A 16,815-nucleotide genomic window follows, 5' to 3' on the forward strand; every position below is an offset into this window, starting at 1 on the left:
GAGACCCAATCCCTTCCCGCGGGGTCCCCGAGCGCCGCGGGCCTGTTTTTTTTTATCTGCCCCCGAGCTCCGGGGGCACGGACTGGACTGACCGCCCGCTGAGCCTACGGGAGCGTGTGACGATTGCGGTATCGGCCAGGCGCTCGTACACCGTGCCGAGAACCGTGCTAAGCGCCGGGGTGGGCACAGGTTCATCGGGTCCCACGTGAGGCTCACAGCCTCTGGAGGAGGGAGAACGGGAACTGAATCCCCATTTCGCAGTTGAGGGAACTGAGGCACCGAGAAGGGAGGTGACTCGCCCAAGGTCACACGGCGGACAAGTGGCAGAGCCGGGATTAGAACCCAAGGTCCCCTGACTCCCAGAGTTCTTCCTGCCTCTCTTGGGGCGTGAAGGCATTGTTTTAATTTTATTTTATTTACTAACGTGACCTTTTTTTAATGGCATTTGTTAAGCGCTTACGCGGCGCCAGGCACCGTACTAAGTGCTGGAGTAGATACAAGTTAATCGAGTGGGACCCGGTCCCTGTCCCACGTGGAGCTCACGGTTCTTAATCCCCATGTTACAGATGAGGTAACTGAGGCCCAGAGAAGTGAAGTGACTCGCCCAAGGTCACCCGGCAGAAAAGGGGCAGAACCGGGTTCAGACCCAGAGCCTCTGATGCCCGGGCTCGCGCTCTATCCACCCGGCCACCTTGTCTTTCTAGAATCCGAAATAGTTTTACTGATCTGTAATTTCTAAGGCGGCACCGTGATGCTCAGCTGACTCGATCGCTTCCTCAGGTAGATAACTCTTTTACTTTCTATTTCACAAGGCGGAGGAATGAAACAGTCCAGTTGGTAACAGGCGGTTGGAAACGCGAGAGTCGGCGCTGTTGCTCCCCCGCCCCCCCCCGAGTGGCTCGTCCCTCCCCGCGAGGAGGCAGAGGGCGAGGAGCGCTGGGGGGCGGGGGCGGCCGGCCCCGCCGGCCCAGGGGCAGCGCCGACTGAGGTAGCTGGGCCGGGCGGCCTCGGCCGCCGTCGGGAATCGCGGGAGGGGTCCCCGCGGACGCCCCCGCTCGTGGTTTCCCGAGGTTGGCTTTTCGAGCGGCTGACTCGGAGGCATCCTCGAGGAGCTCAAGACCGTCCCGAGGCATCTGGAAGGAGAGAGAGGCCCCAGGGGCCGGTACCCGGTGTTATCCGTCCGGGCCTCCCCTTACCCGCCGCAGCCGCCCGCCTCGGGCTCGGGGGCGGACGGCGGGGAGTCTAGGGGCTCAGGCATTAGGCGCCGGGAGGAGCGGCGATGCCCTTACAAGGGTCTGTTCGGTGCCGGGGGGGGTGGTCGGCCCCCATCGGCCAACGTGAGAGCCGGGGCCGCCCCACCTGTCCTCTCCGCAACAACTTCCTGTGAAGAAGCCGTCAACCACATGGAAGGCCGCCGGGGACGGCGGCCCCAAACGCTCGGCCCGCCCCCTCCCCGCCCAGGCCGGAAGCCAAAGCCCCCCCTCTACCCAGGGCGGCCGGCTCCGGCCCCATCCGGGTCTGCAACCGGACTTCCGCTGCCCTCACCGGACTCGGTTGCCTTCTCTAGGGGGAGCGACGCGGCAAAAACACCCAACTGTGCCCCAAGAATTCCCTCCCTAGCAGGGATAGCATTCCCAACCCCCCGACCCCGAGAGGCTGGAGAGCCTACCGTCGTCCACCTCTCTGGCTTTTTTGGCAAGTTCGATCCCATCCTCTCCCCGCTTCCTCTTTGCGCAGTCCACGCACGCAGTCCCTGCGACAATGGAGATTTCGTTAGAAGGAAAATGGGCGCTGGACGCGCAGAGGGCTCCCCGCCTCAGCCCCGGCGTGACACCCGACGGACGGACAGCGGCGCCGGGGACCGCGGGCGAGCGGGCCGGGCCCAACTCGCCCGGCCACCGGCTTCCTTCCGGATCGGGCGGCTGCAATTCCTTAGCGGGGGCCCCTCCGCCGCCCCTCCGCCTTCCCTCTGGGCAATGGGGAGGGATGGGGGTGGTCCGCGGGGAAGGTGCTGGGAGAGGCAGAGAGGGCGAGCGGGGGGCGGCGGGGCCCGGAGCAGAGCGTCGTCGGAGGGGGACGGTTGATGGCGAGCCTTGACACCAAAACTTGTCCCTGTTTTCTGCAGGGAAAAATGAAGGCCCACCCCTGAAATAAGCGCCAAAGCCGGAGGCGCCGGAGGCTACGGTGCCAAGGGGCGGGCGGGGGATGGGCGCGGGGGAACCGGGCGAGCCCAGGGCGGGAAAGTGACTCAAACGTTCGCGACAAGCTAGGGCCGGGCCCGGCTTCCACCAAAGCCGAGTCAGTCTTTGGGGTGGACTGGGCCCCCCGCTCCATTTCGACCTTGAGCCACAGTGTTTGTTCTGCGGGCGGGGGGGCGCGGCGGTTTGAGTGACAGAGGGGGAGAGAGAGAGACACAGAGAAAGAGCCAGAGAAAAGGAGTCGCTCCCCTCTGGCTCAGTCCAGCCCCAAGCTCAGCACGAACCAACGGGGAGGGCTCGGACTTGTGCCGGGGGTCGATTTCCTCCGACGTCCCCAGGGATGGCGGAAAGCCAGCTGCCCCGCCCGCTCCCTACCTCCCGGCCCGCCCAGATTGCCGGTGGGGCACTGCACACCGAGGGGGCGGAGCACACGCACTCGCCACTGCTTCTCCCGCGGCAGTGCCCGCAGAAGAGACCTCTGCGAGATGGAGAGGAAGGTCCGAAGGGGCAACGATCGGCGCCGATGACCGGTTGGCGCCGGGCCCCCTCACATCTCCACGGGCCCAGATACGCCAGCACGTGAAGTGGGTTCCACACGGGGGGCGCCGGGGGGAGGCTGGCGCAAAACAGACACTCCGGGAAGGGGACCCAACTTCGAGCCCCATTTCTCTGGCTGTAAAACCCCCGCCTTAGAATCCCCAGACCACTGCCTACCGCCCTTGGCCGGGGGCGGGAACGCTTCCCACGGGCCAGAATTCACGCCGGTGACGGGGCCGTGGCCGCTGACCGCGGGGCCGAGGGCGGAAAGCGAGACCGCCGGGCGGACCACAAAGCCTTCCTGGGGCGAGCCCGGGGAAGCGCGGCCTAGCCCGGGACGGGAGTTTTCCAGCAGAAGGAAGGGAGTTTCGGCGACCCTTGCTCCTCCGGCAGTCGGTTTTATCTTCCTGGGCGGAGCGCCGCCGGAACAATCGAGACGAACTGGGCGGCGGGTCTGAGTGGTCTCCCGAAGCCGAGCGAGACCCGGGGCTCCCAGAGGCCCGGTGGGGACCGGCTGTCCGGTCGCCCTGGGACGGTCGGGTCCCCCAAGCTCGGCCAAGTGCCAGGGACAACGGGAGCCGTGCGGCCCACGGGCCGGGATTGGGGAACGCTGGGAGAGGCCGCCCCCGCCCGAACCCTCGGTCGCAGAGAAATGAGCCCGGAGCCCATTTCTCCCCGTACAGACTTGTCCCGCGCGCCGCCCCCCCGCCCCCCGCCTCCTCACCGCCCTCGGCCCCGGGCGGCCACGACGGAGAGGCCCCGCAAGCTGCCTTTGGTGATGGAGACGAATACCGTCACTTATCCGACGGCGAGCTCCCTTCCCTCCTCCGGCCCCCGCGGTCCCGTCCCGGCGCGAGCACGCCCGGGAGGGTCTCCGTGGGCCGCCCGGCCCCGCCCCGCCCTCTCGCCCCCGTGAACCACGAGGGAACGCAACAACGCTTTACCCAGTAACGTCGTGCTGTCCACGCGGTCGGTATCTGCAGAAGGGACACAGGAGAGGGCAAGTGAGCAGAGGGAAGCGGGACGGTCTCTCCGGGGCTCCATCGGCGGCAAGAGGGAGTGCCGCCCCTCAGCCCCCGAGGCCCTGGGCCTTCGGGAACGAAGCCCGTGTCGGTGCCGCCGGGGACCGGGACCGAGAAGTGGGCGGCGGCCAGGGCCAGAAACCACCTCAGCCCGCTGCCCCGCTCCCTGCCCTTGGGGGGCCGGGGGCCTGGGGCCACCGGGCATCTGGGGCCGCCTCTACTTCCTGGCCCCGGCCCCAAATAGAGAAGGGGTTATTTTCGCTCCTGGGGCGGGGAAGGAGAGGGGACCCGCTTCGTTCTCGGCAAGTTCCAGGAGCCCTCGGTGGCCATTTCCCCGGCCCCCGAACCCGGGACTCCCGCCGCCGTCATCGCCCCTACCGCCGGCTCACCCGGACTTCGCTGTCTGCAGATGTGCGAGGCCAGGTCCCGCACGTACTCGGGGAAGCGGTCGAAGCAGTCCCCGTAGGAGACCACCTTGATGCCGTGCAGGAGCATGTCGGCCTGGTGCTTGAAGAAGCGGTCCTCGTCCTCCTTGAGCACCACCATGTAGTGCTCCAGGCCCACCTGGTCCGGCACCGAGTAGAGGAAGAGCGCCTGGAAGATCTGGTCCCGCAGCGTCTCCCCGCAGCCCATGAACAGGAACGACTTGGTCCGGTAGAGGTTCTGCAGCACTTCCTGGCCGGGGAGGCCAGAGACAGAGCCACGGGGCCCCATCACTGGGGGCGCCTTGGCCCCGAGCTGGCCCGGGACCATCGGGGGCCTTCCTGGGGTGGGGGGGATCTCCTAGGCCACCCCTCCCTTGGGAAGACAGTAAGGGAGACTGGAAGGAGAGAAGGGTGAGCGGAGGACCGTGCCCACCTACTCTACTCTGCCCAGCACCGAGAGCGGCGCTCTGCCCCCAGAGGCCCGTAAGCTCCTCGAGGGCAGGGATCCCGTCCACTAACTCTACCGTACTCTCCGAAGCGCTCAGTTCAGTGCTCTGCGCCCAGTAGACTGTAAGCTCCTGGAGGGAGAGGATCACGTCTACTAACTCTCCCGTGCTCTCCCCAGCGCTCAGGACAGCGATCCGGAACAAGAGCTCAACAAATACCTTCCACTGACTGAAGGGGAAGGAGCCGCTAGATGACGTTGGCACCGAGGGGACCGTCTCTCCCCCGAGGCCTCCTTGGGCCGTGAAGACTGTGAAATCCTCCCGGCTGGGGGAGGAGGATGGGAGCGTGGGGATGAACCACCGTTGCCGGCCTCGCCACTGGCAAGGCGGGCCTCATCGAGGACGATCCCCCCCGTGACAGCGACGCTCTCCGAGGGAACCCAGACGCTGGAACGCACGTCCTGACTGAGGACGGAGCGGCACTTTCTCGCCTGTGCCCTACCAGATCCACCCCGGCTCCCCCTCACTTCACCAGAGGGCAGGGACGGGACGGAGGAGGAGCAGGACCGAGTCAGAACCGAGAGGTCCCCAGCCAGCCTCTGTTCCTCATTCCCACGGCCTTTGGCCTTGGTCTCCCCAGCAGTAAAAAGGGCTTGAGGCAACCGCCCTCCCCGCGAGGCCCTCCGCGGGTGGCTGGCACTAGAAACAGACAGGCAGGGGGACACTCTCCCCTTCCACCCACTGAGAAGCCTCCCCACCCCGCCTCCGAACCGGGCCAGGCCGGCGAGCGTACCATGACTTCCGGGTCCTGAGTCACATCTTTATAGCCGGAAGGGTCCAAAACCAGGCCGCAGGGGTCGGTGTACAAGCCGTGGATATGGAGGACGCCGTATTTCATGTGTCCCCTCGCCCACTGGAGGACCTGGAAAAAGGCCCGAGTCGTGACCTGCCGTCCTGCTCCGCTCCCGAGAACGGGGCAGCGGGCTCTCCGGTCCCCCCGATTCCGCACGGAGCCCGCCATGGCCCTCGGACCGCCGCTTCCGGCCAGAGGTGGCCAAGGACGGAGCGGGGCCCGTGCCAATCTGGCCGTTTGGGGTGGGAGCGCTCCCTCCAAAGGCTCGCTTCGACATCACCGTCACAGTTCCTCGCCGGCAGCGGAGCCCACGAAGGCCAAGGAAGGGAGACCGCCGCCCGCCCGCCCTGCCCTCTCGGTACCTTGGTCTTATCCTTCAGGTCCAAGGATTCCATCGGCTTGCTCTGCTGCTGGCCAAAAATCTCCAGCAGGTTGTCGTAGTTGGTGGTGAGCACCATGGTGCCCCTCTCCATGAGGCTGAGGATGGACTGCAGCACGCCGGGGTCCCGGATGTGCTGCTCCAGGCTGTCGAACACCTCCATCAGGCAGTCCTGGAAGAAGTTGGGCTTGGTGTCTCCGGTGCGCTGCAGGGGGAGGGACGGAGGGAGAGAGAGGAAGGGAGAAAGGCATCTCCGCGTCAGGGGCCCGCCAGCGACGGGGCTTCACCGTCCACCGTCGGGGGCTGGACGAGAGGGAGCGGACCGCCCGCCTTTCCACCTGACCACCCACACTCGACTTGCTCTTCACCCGTCCGGCTCCTAAGGCCTCCCTCGCCCCCACCTCTGCTCCGCTGACCGCCACCGCCACCGCCACCGGGACGGAGGGGTAGATGGGGCCGGCTGGGATCCCGCCAGAAAGAAGTGGGCCCGGGGAGAGGCCGTTAACTCTGGCGGGTTTGTCTGTGTGTGTCTGCCTCTCGCTCCCCAAAGAAGAGAGGGAAAGAGAAAGGGAGGGAGGGAGGTCCGGGCCGGGTGGACGGGTGGCACAGGTGCGGCGGCAGGAGAGAGAGTGATTCATGACACGGCGACCGGGCGGGATGGGACCGGGGGCCAGGCCGAGGACGGAAGCTTGCCCCCGCCCCTGGCAGAGGGCCAGGAGACTAGGGAGGGGCCTGGGAAGGAAGGAGCACTGGGCCTCGGGCATGACCCAGCTCCTCGCTCTCGTCCGCCATAGCTTCCTCAGGAGAGAATGTGGAGCCGGGCGGGGAAACGAGGGGTGACCTGTGCGCTCTCTGCCCGGGGACCCAGCGCGTGGGGCTGGTCTAGGGGGTGGGCCGGATCAGCAGTTCCGAGAGCGCTCTCGGGAAGCCTGGCGCCTTGGGCGGAGCCGGGACCACCTCCGGTGACCCTGCCTTGGGAAGATGGAGCGGACCGGACCGGAGCCGGGAGGGAGGGAGGGAAGGAGGGGTGGGGGAAGCTGAGCCTGGTTCTTAGTAGCAGCAGCAGCAGCAGCAGCAGCAATCAGCGCGGGACTCCCCACAACAGCCTCCACAATCAGTCCTCGAACCCCAGGAGAGTCCTCTAAGCCCCGCTCTTCCTGCCTGACCTAAACTCCAGTGGCAGCCTGCCCGACCCAAGGGACGGTGCGGCCTCATGGAAAGAGCCTGGGGCTCGGGGGCAGGAGGGCGGGTTTGAATCCCAGCACTGCCTGGCCACCCGGGTGACTGCGGGCAAGTCACCACCCCACGGGGCCTCAGTTTCCTCACCTCAACCTGCTCTTCCCACCTCTTAGCCGGAGACTGGGTCCGAGCGGATTACCTCGTATCCAACGCGGTGCTCAAGAGCCCTAATGAGTAACCAGCCCACCCGTGTGGGAAGAATCGGTCGCCACCGGCCCTTTCCCGGGACCTCTCCCGCACCCACCCGGCACCGGGGTCGGAGGGTCCGGGGCGGGGCTGGGGCGGGGCCGGGGGAGCCACTCACCGGCGACATCTTCCGGATCAGGTCGTGGGCGACCACGAGCAGGTCCCGGTCCTTGACCACTTTCTTCCGAAACTCGGCCACGTCCCCAGGGTGCAGGACCTCCAGCTGGTCGGCCGCCTCGATGACGGCCTCGATGCAGCCCCTCCAGGAGCAGAGCGCCGGGATCCCGGGGGCCACGGCGGCGCTGACCCCCGTGCCCATCACCAGCAGCAGGTCCTGGGGCTGCTTCCTCACCAGGCTCTTCAGAAACTTCCTGCATTGACAAGGGAGGGGCCGGGAGGCCCGGCTCGGCCCGGACCAGAGCGCAGGCCCATCCCCGCCCGCCAGGTGAGGAGGCCCCACCGTCCCCTACCCCCGAGGCCGCTCCCAGCTGCCCTTCCTCCCACCTCGGCTTCTTCCTCCACCACCTGCGCTTGCCTGCCTCCCGCTCCGCCCCTTTCCGGCTCCTGGAGAACAAGCGTGGCCTAGCGGGAAGAGCCCGGGCCTGGGAGTCAGAGGACCTGGGTTCAAATCCCGGCTCTGCCACTTGCCAGGGCGACCTGGGGCAAGTCGCTTCACTTCTCTGGGCCTCCATTTCCTCATCTGTTAAATGGGAACTCGGTACCCGGTCTCCCTCTGTTAAATGGGAACTCGGTACCCGGTCTCCCTCCCCCTTAGACTGGGAGCCATGTGGGACAGACATTGGGTCCGGCCCGATTATCCTGCATCTACCCCAGCGCTTAGTACAGTGCTTGGCATATAGCAAGCACTTAACAAATGGCACAATTATTATTTTTCCAGTTCCGTGCGAGATTGTCCAACCCTGACACTGGCATGGGACTGGCCACTCGGGCAGCTGTGGTCATGGGTGCTGCGGGTGCTGGGGGAGGGGGAGGAGGAGGAGGTCAGGGTCAAGCCTGTAACAGAAAACTGACCAAGCTCCCGGGGCAGCTGTTGCCTCGAGGCGGCAGACAGGGAGGTAGTGGGCCCCAGGAGGCTTTTATCAGCCCAAGCCGGGATGCGGATCAGAGAGCAGGCGGCCCATCCCGCGGGGGAGCTTTTGGGGGGAGGCCCGGAGCCCATCGCTAAGGGAAGTTGGGGGGCCGGCGGCAGCTGGGGGTGAGGGCGAAATTGAGAACGCAGGGGCCTGACCCTCAGGGATGGTCCAGGACCTCCTTTCTGGCCCGGTGAAGGTCATCGGCACCGGTCCCCTCCCCATGCAGCTCGGGGCCACCCGCCCAATGACGGGCACGGCGGCCACTGGAGCTCGCTGAACCAACGAGGCCACCCGCCGACATCCCAGACAAGCGAGCTGTGGCCGTGAGAGCCGGTGGGCTCCCCGATGACGGGAGGCCTCCCGATGGCAGGGGATCTCGGGGCCTGTTCTCCGTAAGCCGAGGGGTGAGCGGGCCTCCTGGCGGGAGCCCCAGGGGCCGGCGGGGTGAACCGGAAGGCCTGGCGAGGCCCCGCCGCAGGCCCTGGCTTCCATTTACCTGGATTTTTGCTTGCTTCCCGCTGGATCCATCTGTAGGCCCTATGGGCAAAGAGACAAGTAGCCGCGGTGATCGCTGGTTCAGGGGTGTTTCCCCCACCGGAGGAGCGCGCTGCCGTTTGACTTGCCCGGACCCGACCTGGGGCCCGGGGACGAAAACCAACCACCCGGAAGGCCCCCCCGCAACAACTCCCACCAACCCTCGTGATGACCGTGGGGCCCGGTGGAAAGGACACGGGCCCAGGGGTCGGGGAACCTGGGTTCTCAGCCGCCACGTGCCTGCTGAGGGGTCTTGGCCAAGTCGCGTCACTGGGCCTTAGTTTCCTAACCTGTAAAATGGGGATTCAATACCTGTTGTCTCTCCCACGTAGACTGGGAGTCCCTTGTGGGACAGGGACTGTGTTCATTCTAATTATTTGGTGACTACCCCAGCACTGAGTACAATGCTTAGGAAGCAGCGTGGCTCAGTGGAAAGAGCATGGGCTTGGGAGTCAGAGGTCATGGGTTCGACTCCGGGCTCTGCCACTTGTCAGCTGTGTGACTGTGGGCGAGTCACTTAACTTCTCTGGGCCTCAGTTACCTCATCTGTAAAATGGGGACTAAGACTGTGAGCCTCACGTGGGGCAACCTGATGACCCTGTATCTACCTCACCGCTTAGAACAGTGCTCTGCACATAGTAAGCGCTTAACAAATACCAACATTATTATTAAATATTTAAGCGCTTAACAAATACCGTCATTATTATTACATAGTAAGAACTTAATTATCAATGATGATGATGATGATGATGAAGACGACGATGATGAATAAATGTCAGGTCTCCAGAGAGCCATCAGGGAGACTCAAAAATCAGCTGTGGGACTTCCATTCGCCCACTCCGTGTGTGTATGTGCGGTAGGGAGGGGAGGCTGCGGGGGGGAGCGGATGGTCAAGAGGGAGGCAGATGGGGGCAGAGCTGATGGGCAACGTGGTCTCACCAGCAACAGCCCCTCATCCCCTCTCCTGCTCCCTGAGGCAAACAGAAGTGTTTCAAGATGATCCAAAGGGCCAGTGGATCCCACTGTGGATATGATCGGACAAAGGCCGGCGAAGACATCGTCGTCATCAGTGGTATTTATTGAGAGCTCACTCTGTGCAGACCACTGTACTACAGGCTTGGGAGAATCCAATGCAACCAGAGTTGGTATACACGTTCCCTGCCCACGGCGACCCGGCCCTCGCCCCTGCCCTGGGAATGGCACGCTGCGAGGCCCGTGGTCAGGGGCTGCACGATATGGCTCTTCCCCAGGCCTCGGCACGGAGCTCAGCTAAGCAGTCCATCGCTGGTATTTACTGAGTGCTCGCTGTGTGGCGGGCACTGTGCTAACTGCTTAGGAGAATCCAATACAACAGAGTCGGTAGACACGTTCCCTGCCCATGAGGAGCTTCCAGTCTACAGGACTGGAGCCCACCGTCGGTGCTGACTATAGACCACAACGAAATCTAATAGTGGGGATCGGAGAGGGAAATCAATCAGTCAACGGGAAGATACTGCCTTTGGAGGGGTCCCCTGGGGAGGGTGGCCGGGACGGAAAGGGTGACGGCCAAGAAAGGACAGGACAGAAAGGGCTCGGTCAGCTGGAGGGGGGCGGGGGGGACACTCCCGGCAAAGCTCTGGTCTTCGAGCATCCTACGCAATTATATTCCCATTCATCTAGTTTTAAAAAGCGGAACAGATGGCCACAGCAAGCTTGGCAGTTGGACCGATTCTCAGCACTGACCTACAAATGAGATGGGCTAACATTACTCACTCGAGCCGAACCTGGGATTTTTCCCGAATTTAACAATAATCATCACCGTCATCATCATCGTCGTACTTGTTAAGCATTTACTATGTGCCAAGCATTGTTCTAAGTCCTGGGGTAGATATAGGTTCATCAGTTTGGGCCCAGTTCCTGTCGCACATGGGATTTACACTCTTTGTCCCCATTTTACAGATGCGGGAACATAGGCCAAAGAATTGAAGTGCCTTGGCCAAGGTCACACAACAGACAGGTGGCACAGCCGGGCACGCCAAAAATGTTTTTGGCTTTTTTTTTGCCTCGCTGATCTTTTCCTTTCCTTTCCACTGTGATCAAAACTGAGGCCTCATGGTAACTCTGCCTTCCGGGTTCACTTTGGGCACAGGATAAAGCCTCCTTTTCCTGACTTGAGATATTTTTGTCCGTTTGGCTCTAAGTCTGTTTGCTTTACCTCTTTGCTGCAGGTAAGCAATTCCAACTCATTAGTCTGGGTCAGGGAGTGGAACTGACCGGATTCTAAGGTCAAATTTGCCAGCTGTCTTCCCTGGCCTCCTCAACAGTCTCTTTGTACAAACTGGGAAAGCGGGTCCAGACCGGGGCTCCGGGAAGCCCGGGCCTTCCAAAAGGACACATCCCATCTAAAACAGGTGCACCTATCTACACACACACTACACACGAACACACACACACAATCTCTCTTACCTTTCTCTCTCTTCTCCCTCCCTCCCCCCCACAGAAGAACACAGCTCATTCTAAGTGACTCTTTTTCATTCCTTTCAGTCTGGGCTTGTTTCCGTTCTTTTAAGGTTGGAGAAAAAGGGACGGATGCTTAATTCTGAACGGGAGAAGCAACGTAGCGTAGTTGATCGAGCCCAGACCCCAAAGAAGGAACTGGGTTCTAATCGCAGCTCCGCTACTTGTCTGCTGTAGAATCTTAGGCAAGTCGATTCACTTCTCCGAGCCTCGGTTACCTCGACTGTAAAATGGGGAGTTGAGACTGTAAGCCCCACGTGGGACAGGGACCATGTCCGACCCGATTACCTTGTATCTACCCTAGCGCTTAGCTAAGCTAGAATCCTAAGGCCTTGATGAGGAACATGTAAAGACAGCTATTTTCAGGGGAGCCCAAGGCAAAGAAAATCCACCAAAAAAACCCCACCCCACCATTTCTATCTCCTTGCCCACCAAGGGACACTAAATAGAAAACTTTGCAGTGGGGAACACTGCCTACGCAAAAGGTTCAGCGAGAGATCTTGGGGGTCGGAACCGACCGGAAGCTGAGATTCGGGTGGCGGACTGGGAGTCGGGAGACTTGGGTTCCATCTCAGTCCCCGGCCTGCTGTGTGAACTTAAACAGATCACTTGACCTCTCCAGGCCTCTGTTTCCTCATCCTCCTTTTAGACTGTGAGCCCGTCACTGGGCAGAGATGGTCTCTATCTGTTGCCGAATTGTACATTCCAAGCGCTTAGTACAGTGCTCTGCACATAGTAAGCGCTCAATAAATACTACTGAGTGAATGAATGAAACAACAAGGACAAGATAACGTATTCTCCCTCTCTCTTTGACAGAGAGCTCCTAGAAGGCCAGGAATTGTCTTGATCAGAGAGGCTGGATAATCCTCCCAGTACACAGCGCTCCGGGCACTGTTAAAGCCCTTACTAAATGATTGTGATTCCGTGTTGGAATGATTTGCTTGTCTGGTGGGAGGGTTCTGGGTTTCTCCAAGTCCCTTTCATTCATTCAACCATATTTACTAAGCGCTTTACTGTGTGCAAAGCACTGTGCTAAGCTCCCAAACCCCCAAATTTTAGGATCAGCCTTTCCAAGATCGACTTCCAGGTAGGTGCTTCCAAGTAGCACAACACTTTCTTGGCTAGACACTCTCTCTTCTTCCTTTTTCTCCACTAGAGGTGTCAGGAGAGCGGTGAAATGGACCAGAGCAAGAACAGAGCAGAGCCACAGCAGTTCAAGGAGAAAGCCTCACCCACGCAGACGATCTCACCGAAGAGCAGACAAAACTTCTCCGAGCTCAGGGTTCCAAACAGCTGTGGCAGAGGGAGGAGATGGTGGGAATGGAAAGATGCCAAGAGTGGGGAGAACCCATTCGCTCCCACGGCTTCAACTCCCGCCTCTATGAGGATGATTCCCATATCTCCCTCTCCAGCCCCGATCGCTCTCCCTCTCTGCAGTCTCGCAGTTCCCGTCTTCAAGACGTCTCTACTTGGACGTCCTGCCATCATCTCAAATTTAACGGGTCCAAAACAGAACTCCTTAACTTCCCAGCCAAACCCCGTCTTCCCCCTGACTTTCCCAGCACTGCGGGAGGCACCACCATCCTTCCTGTCTCACAAGCCAGTAACCTTGGCGTTATCCTCGACTCCGCTCTCTCATACGACCCACATATTCAATCTGTTATAATAATCATAACGACAATAATAATGGTATTGTTTAAGCACTTATTATGTGTCAAGCACTATTTTAAGCTCTGAGACAGATACAAGATAATCGTGTTGGACGCGGTCCCTATCCCACATAGGGCTCACCGTCTTAATCACCATTTTACAGATGAGGGAACTGGGGCAGAGAAGTGAAGTGACTTGCCTAAAGCAACACAGCAGACAAGCGGCAGAGCCGGGATTAAAACCCGGCTCCTTCTAACTCTCAGGCCCATGCTCTTTTCCCTAGGCCAAGCTGCTTCTCACTAATCTATCACTAAATCCTGTCGGCTTAACCTTCACAACACGGCTGAAATCCATCCAAACTGCTCCCACGTTAATCCACGCACTTCTCCTATCCCACCTTGATTAGTGACTGTACGTGCCTCCTTGCTGACCTCCCAGCCTCCAGCTAGTCTCTCCCCGTTCCAATCCAGACTTTGCTCTGCTGCCCCGATCATTTATCTACAAAAACCACTCTGGCCCTGTTTCCCCACTCCTCGAGAACCTCCAGCGGTTGCCCATCCACCTCCGCATCAAACAGCAACTCCTTACCAATGGCTTTAAAGCAGACACCCTGTCCCCTCCCCCTCCAACCCAGCCCGCACACTTCGCTCCTCTAATGCCAACCTTCTCCCTGGGCCTCGATCTCGTCTAGCTGGCCGCCGACACCTCCGCCACGTCCCGCCTCTGGCCTGGAACGCCCTCCCTCCTCAAATCTGACACACAATGACTCTCCCCTTCCCTTCCCTTATTGAGGGCACACTTCCTCCAAGAGGCCTTCCCTGACTAAGCCCTCCTTTCCTCTTCTCCCACTTTCTTCTGCATCACCCTGACTGGCTCCCCTTCGCTCATCCCTCCTCCCAGCCCCGTGGCACGTAGGTACGTATCTGTCACTGGTTTTATAATGATGTCCGACTCCCCATCTCTAGACAATAGGCTTATTGTGGGCAGGGAATGTCTGTTGTTATACTGTAGTGTCCCAAGAGCTTAGTCCAGTACTCTACACAGAGTAAGCGCTCGATACGACTGAATGAATATCCAACAATATCCACTTCTTCTCCCCCAAAAGCCTTATTGAAGGTCCATCTCCTCCAAGCGGCCTTCCCTGACCAAGCCCTCATTTCCTCTTTTCCCACTTCCTTCTTCGTCCGTTCTGCGTCCGCCCTTTATTCACCAGCCCCCCACCCGGCCCCCCAGCACTTATGTCCACATCCGTGATTTTTTTTTTTTTACATTAACGTCCAATTCCCCCTCTAGACCTTATGGCTGGGGAATGTGTCTTGTTTTAATGTTGTGTCCTATTCATTCCTTCGCTCATTCAGTTGTATTTATTGAGTACTCACTGTGCTCAGAGTTCGATACCAAGCGCTTGGAAAGTGCAATATAGCAATAAAGAGAGATGATCCCTGCCCACAATAGACTCAAAGTTTAGGGGGGTGGGGAGGAGACATATCAAAAGAAGGAAACAGGCATCAATATAAACAGAATTATAGATCCGTACATATATACCAAAGTGCTGTGGGAGGGGGAAGAGCAAAGGGGGCAAGTCAGGGTGAGGGAAGGGGAGTGGAGGAGCTGGGGGGGCTTAGTCTTACTTAGTCCTCCTCTCCCACGTGCTTAGTAGAGCGCCTTGCACACAGTAAGCGCTCAATAAAGATGATGATTGAATGGGGACCTCTCGAGCAGGGGCCACGAAGTGAACCAAAGGGGGAGAGAAAGAAAAGTTAGGGAAGCAGCGTGGCTTCACGGCAGGAGCCCGGGCTTGGGAGTCTGAGGATGTGGGTTCTAATCCCGGCTCTGCCACTCGTCTGCTGTGTGACCTCGGGCCAGCCTCTGGGCCTCAACGACCTCGGCTGGAAAATGGGGCTTAAGACGGTGGGCCCCACGTGGGACACCCTGATGACCTCGTATCTACCCCGGCGCTTAGAACAGCGCTTGGCACATAGTGAACGCTTAACAAATACTAACATTGATGGGGAGAGAAGGGGGGGGAGTGCCGGGATGGCAGGGGATGGGGAGAAGGTGAAGGAAAGAGGGTAGGGGAAGGGAAAGTGAGAGTCTGGGAAGGGGGTAACGCTCCCGACAGCCCAGGGAGCCAAAGAATAATAAGGTTGTTTTTTGTTACGCGCTTACTATGTACCAAGCGCCGTGGTCAGCGCTGGGGGAGATCCGGGGTCATCGGGTGGTCCCACGTGAGGCTCACGGTCTTCATCCCCATTTGACGGATGAGGTCCCTGAGGCCCGGAGAAGGGCAGCGCCCGGCCCACCGGCCCGCAGCCGCCAGTAATAACAATAATGATGACGACGGTGGCCTTCGTTAAGCGCTTCCCGGGTGCGCCGAGTAACGAGGCCGCGCCACGTGCGGCTGGCGGTTTTCGGGGGCGGCTGCGAGGCGGGCTCTGGGACTCCCGGGCCGGGCTGCGGGGGGCCCGCCCGAGGGGGGCCGGAGGGAAAGGGAAGAGAAGGGGAGAGGAGAGGAGAGGAGGTCAGGGGTCGCAGCGTCCCTCACCAAGGCGCTCCCTCCCTCCCTCCCGACCCCACCCACCCCCGCCCGCCCGCCCCACCCGGCCCTTGCCCCGGCACCAACCCGGCGGCGGCGGCGGGTCCGGTGTTCTCCCGCTGCTCCGCCGGGGCCCCCCACACAGGCACACGGGCGGGCGGACGGGCGGGCGGACGGGCGGTCGGTCCTTCCTCACACGGACGCTCGGACAGGCGGCGCGCGCGCCCTCTCCCCCCCCCCACACACTCACACACACACACACCCCCCCAGAGCCCCGGCGCGCGCACCCTCGCCCTCCCCCCTCCCTCCCCGGACCTGGCGCGCGCGCGCCCTCGCCCTCCCCGTCCCTCGACCTGGCGCGCGCGCGCACCCTCTCTCCCGCTCCCCGCCCTCGACCCGTCGCGCGCGCGCGCGCGCACTGTCTCCCTCTCCCCTCCCTCTCTCCCTCCCCCCTCCCTCTCTCCCTCCCACGGGGGCCCCGCCCGCGGCGCGCGCGCTCTGGCGCTCTGTGTGTGCGCGCGCGCGCGCGTGTGTGTGGCGCGCCTGTGCGCAGGCGCGCGGCCGTTGTGCGGTGAGGTGTGAAGGCCCCTCCTCCTCCTCCTCCCCCCCCCCCCCCCGCCCCAACCACCCAACACACCCCTTCCGCCCCCTCCTCATTCATTCATTCATTCATTCATTCATTCATTCATTCATTCATTCATTCATTCATTCCATCGCATTTAGAATAATGTGGGCATTTGTTAAGCACTGACTATGTGCAGAGCACTGTTCTAAGCGCTGGGTAGATGCAGAGGTCATCAGGTTGTCCCCCGTGAGGCTCACAGTTAATCCCCATTTTACAGATGAGGGAACTGAGGCACCGAGAAGTGAAGTGACTTGCCCACCGTCACCCAGCTGACAAGGGGCAGAGCTGGGATTCGAACCCATGACCTCTGACCCCCCCAAGCCCGGGCTCTTGCCACTGAGCCACGCTGCTTCTCTAAGCGCCTTCTCTCTGCACAGCACTGGACTAAGCCCCTGGGAAAGCGGACTAATAATAATAATCTTGGTATTTGTTAAGCGCTTACTATGTGCAGAGCACTGTTCTAAGCGCTGGGGGAGATACAGGGTCATCGGGTTGTCCCACATGAGGCTCACAGTTAATCCCCATTTTACAGATGAGGGAAATGAGGCCCAGAGACGTTAAGTGACTTGCCCACAGTCACACGGCTGACAAGTCG

The 16,815-nt window shown here is 61.1% G+C and overlaps 1 protein-coding gene across 6 annotated transcripts; it reads right to left on the bottom strand.

The window, feature by feature from the left end:
- Nucleotides 1–772: 772 nt before the first annotated feature.
- Nucleotides 773–15,815, bottom strand: FAM118A (family with sequence similarity 118 member A). 6 transcript variants are annotated; one of them, XM_029079446.2, is made up of 10 exons: nucleotides 15,683–15,815; nucleotides 12,642–12,702; nucleotides 8,876–8,916; nucleotides 7,404–7,656; nucleotides 5,844–6,065; nucleotides 5,422–5,550; nucleotides 4,147–4,432; nucleotides 3,680–3,712; nucleotides 1,670–1,753; nucleotides 773–1,133 (listed from the first exon to the last, which is right to left on the bottom strand). In XM_029079446.2, exons 3-10 carry the CDS (start codon nucleotides 8,905–8,907, stop codon nucleotides 1,114–1,116), a joined length of 1,059 nt encoding a protein of 352 aa, XP_028935279.1. In that variant the 5' UTR covers nucleotides 8,908–8,916; nucleotides 12,642–12,702; nucleotides 15,683–15,815; the 3' UTR covers nucleotides 773–1,113. The 6 variants fall into 6 exon arrangements, with proteins under 6 accessions (XP_028935279.1, XP_028935277.1, XP_028935278.1 ...); XM_029079444.1 differs by lacking the exon at nucleotides 15,683–15,815 and adding an exon at nucleotides 15,229–15,268; XM_029079445.1 differs by lacking the exon at nucleotides 15,683–15,815 and adding an exon at nucleotides 15,236–15,253.
- Nucleotides 15,816–16,815: the final 1,000 nt, after the last annotated feature.

Source organism: Ornithorhynchus anatinus, chromosome 14 (assembly GCF_004115215.2).
Source record: "Ornithorhynchus anatinus isolate Pmale09 chromosome 14, mOrnAna1.pri.v4, whole genome shotgun sequence".
Taxonomy (NCBI): Eukaryota; Metazoa; Chordata; class Mammalia; order Monotremata; family Ornithorhynchidae; genus Ornithorhynchus; species Ornithorhynchus anatinus.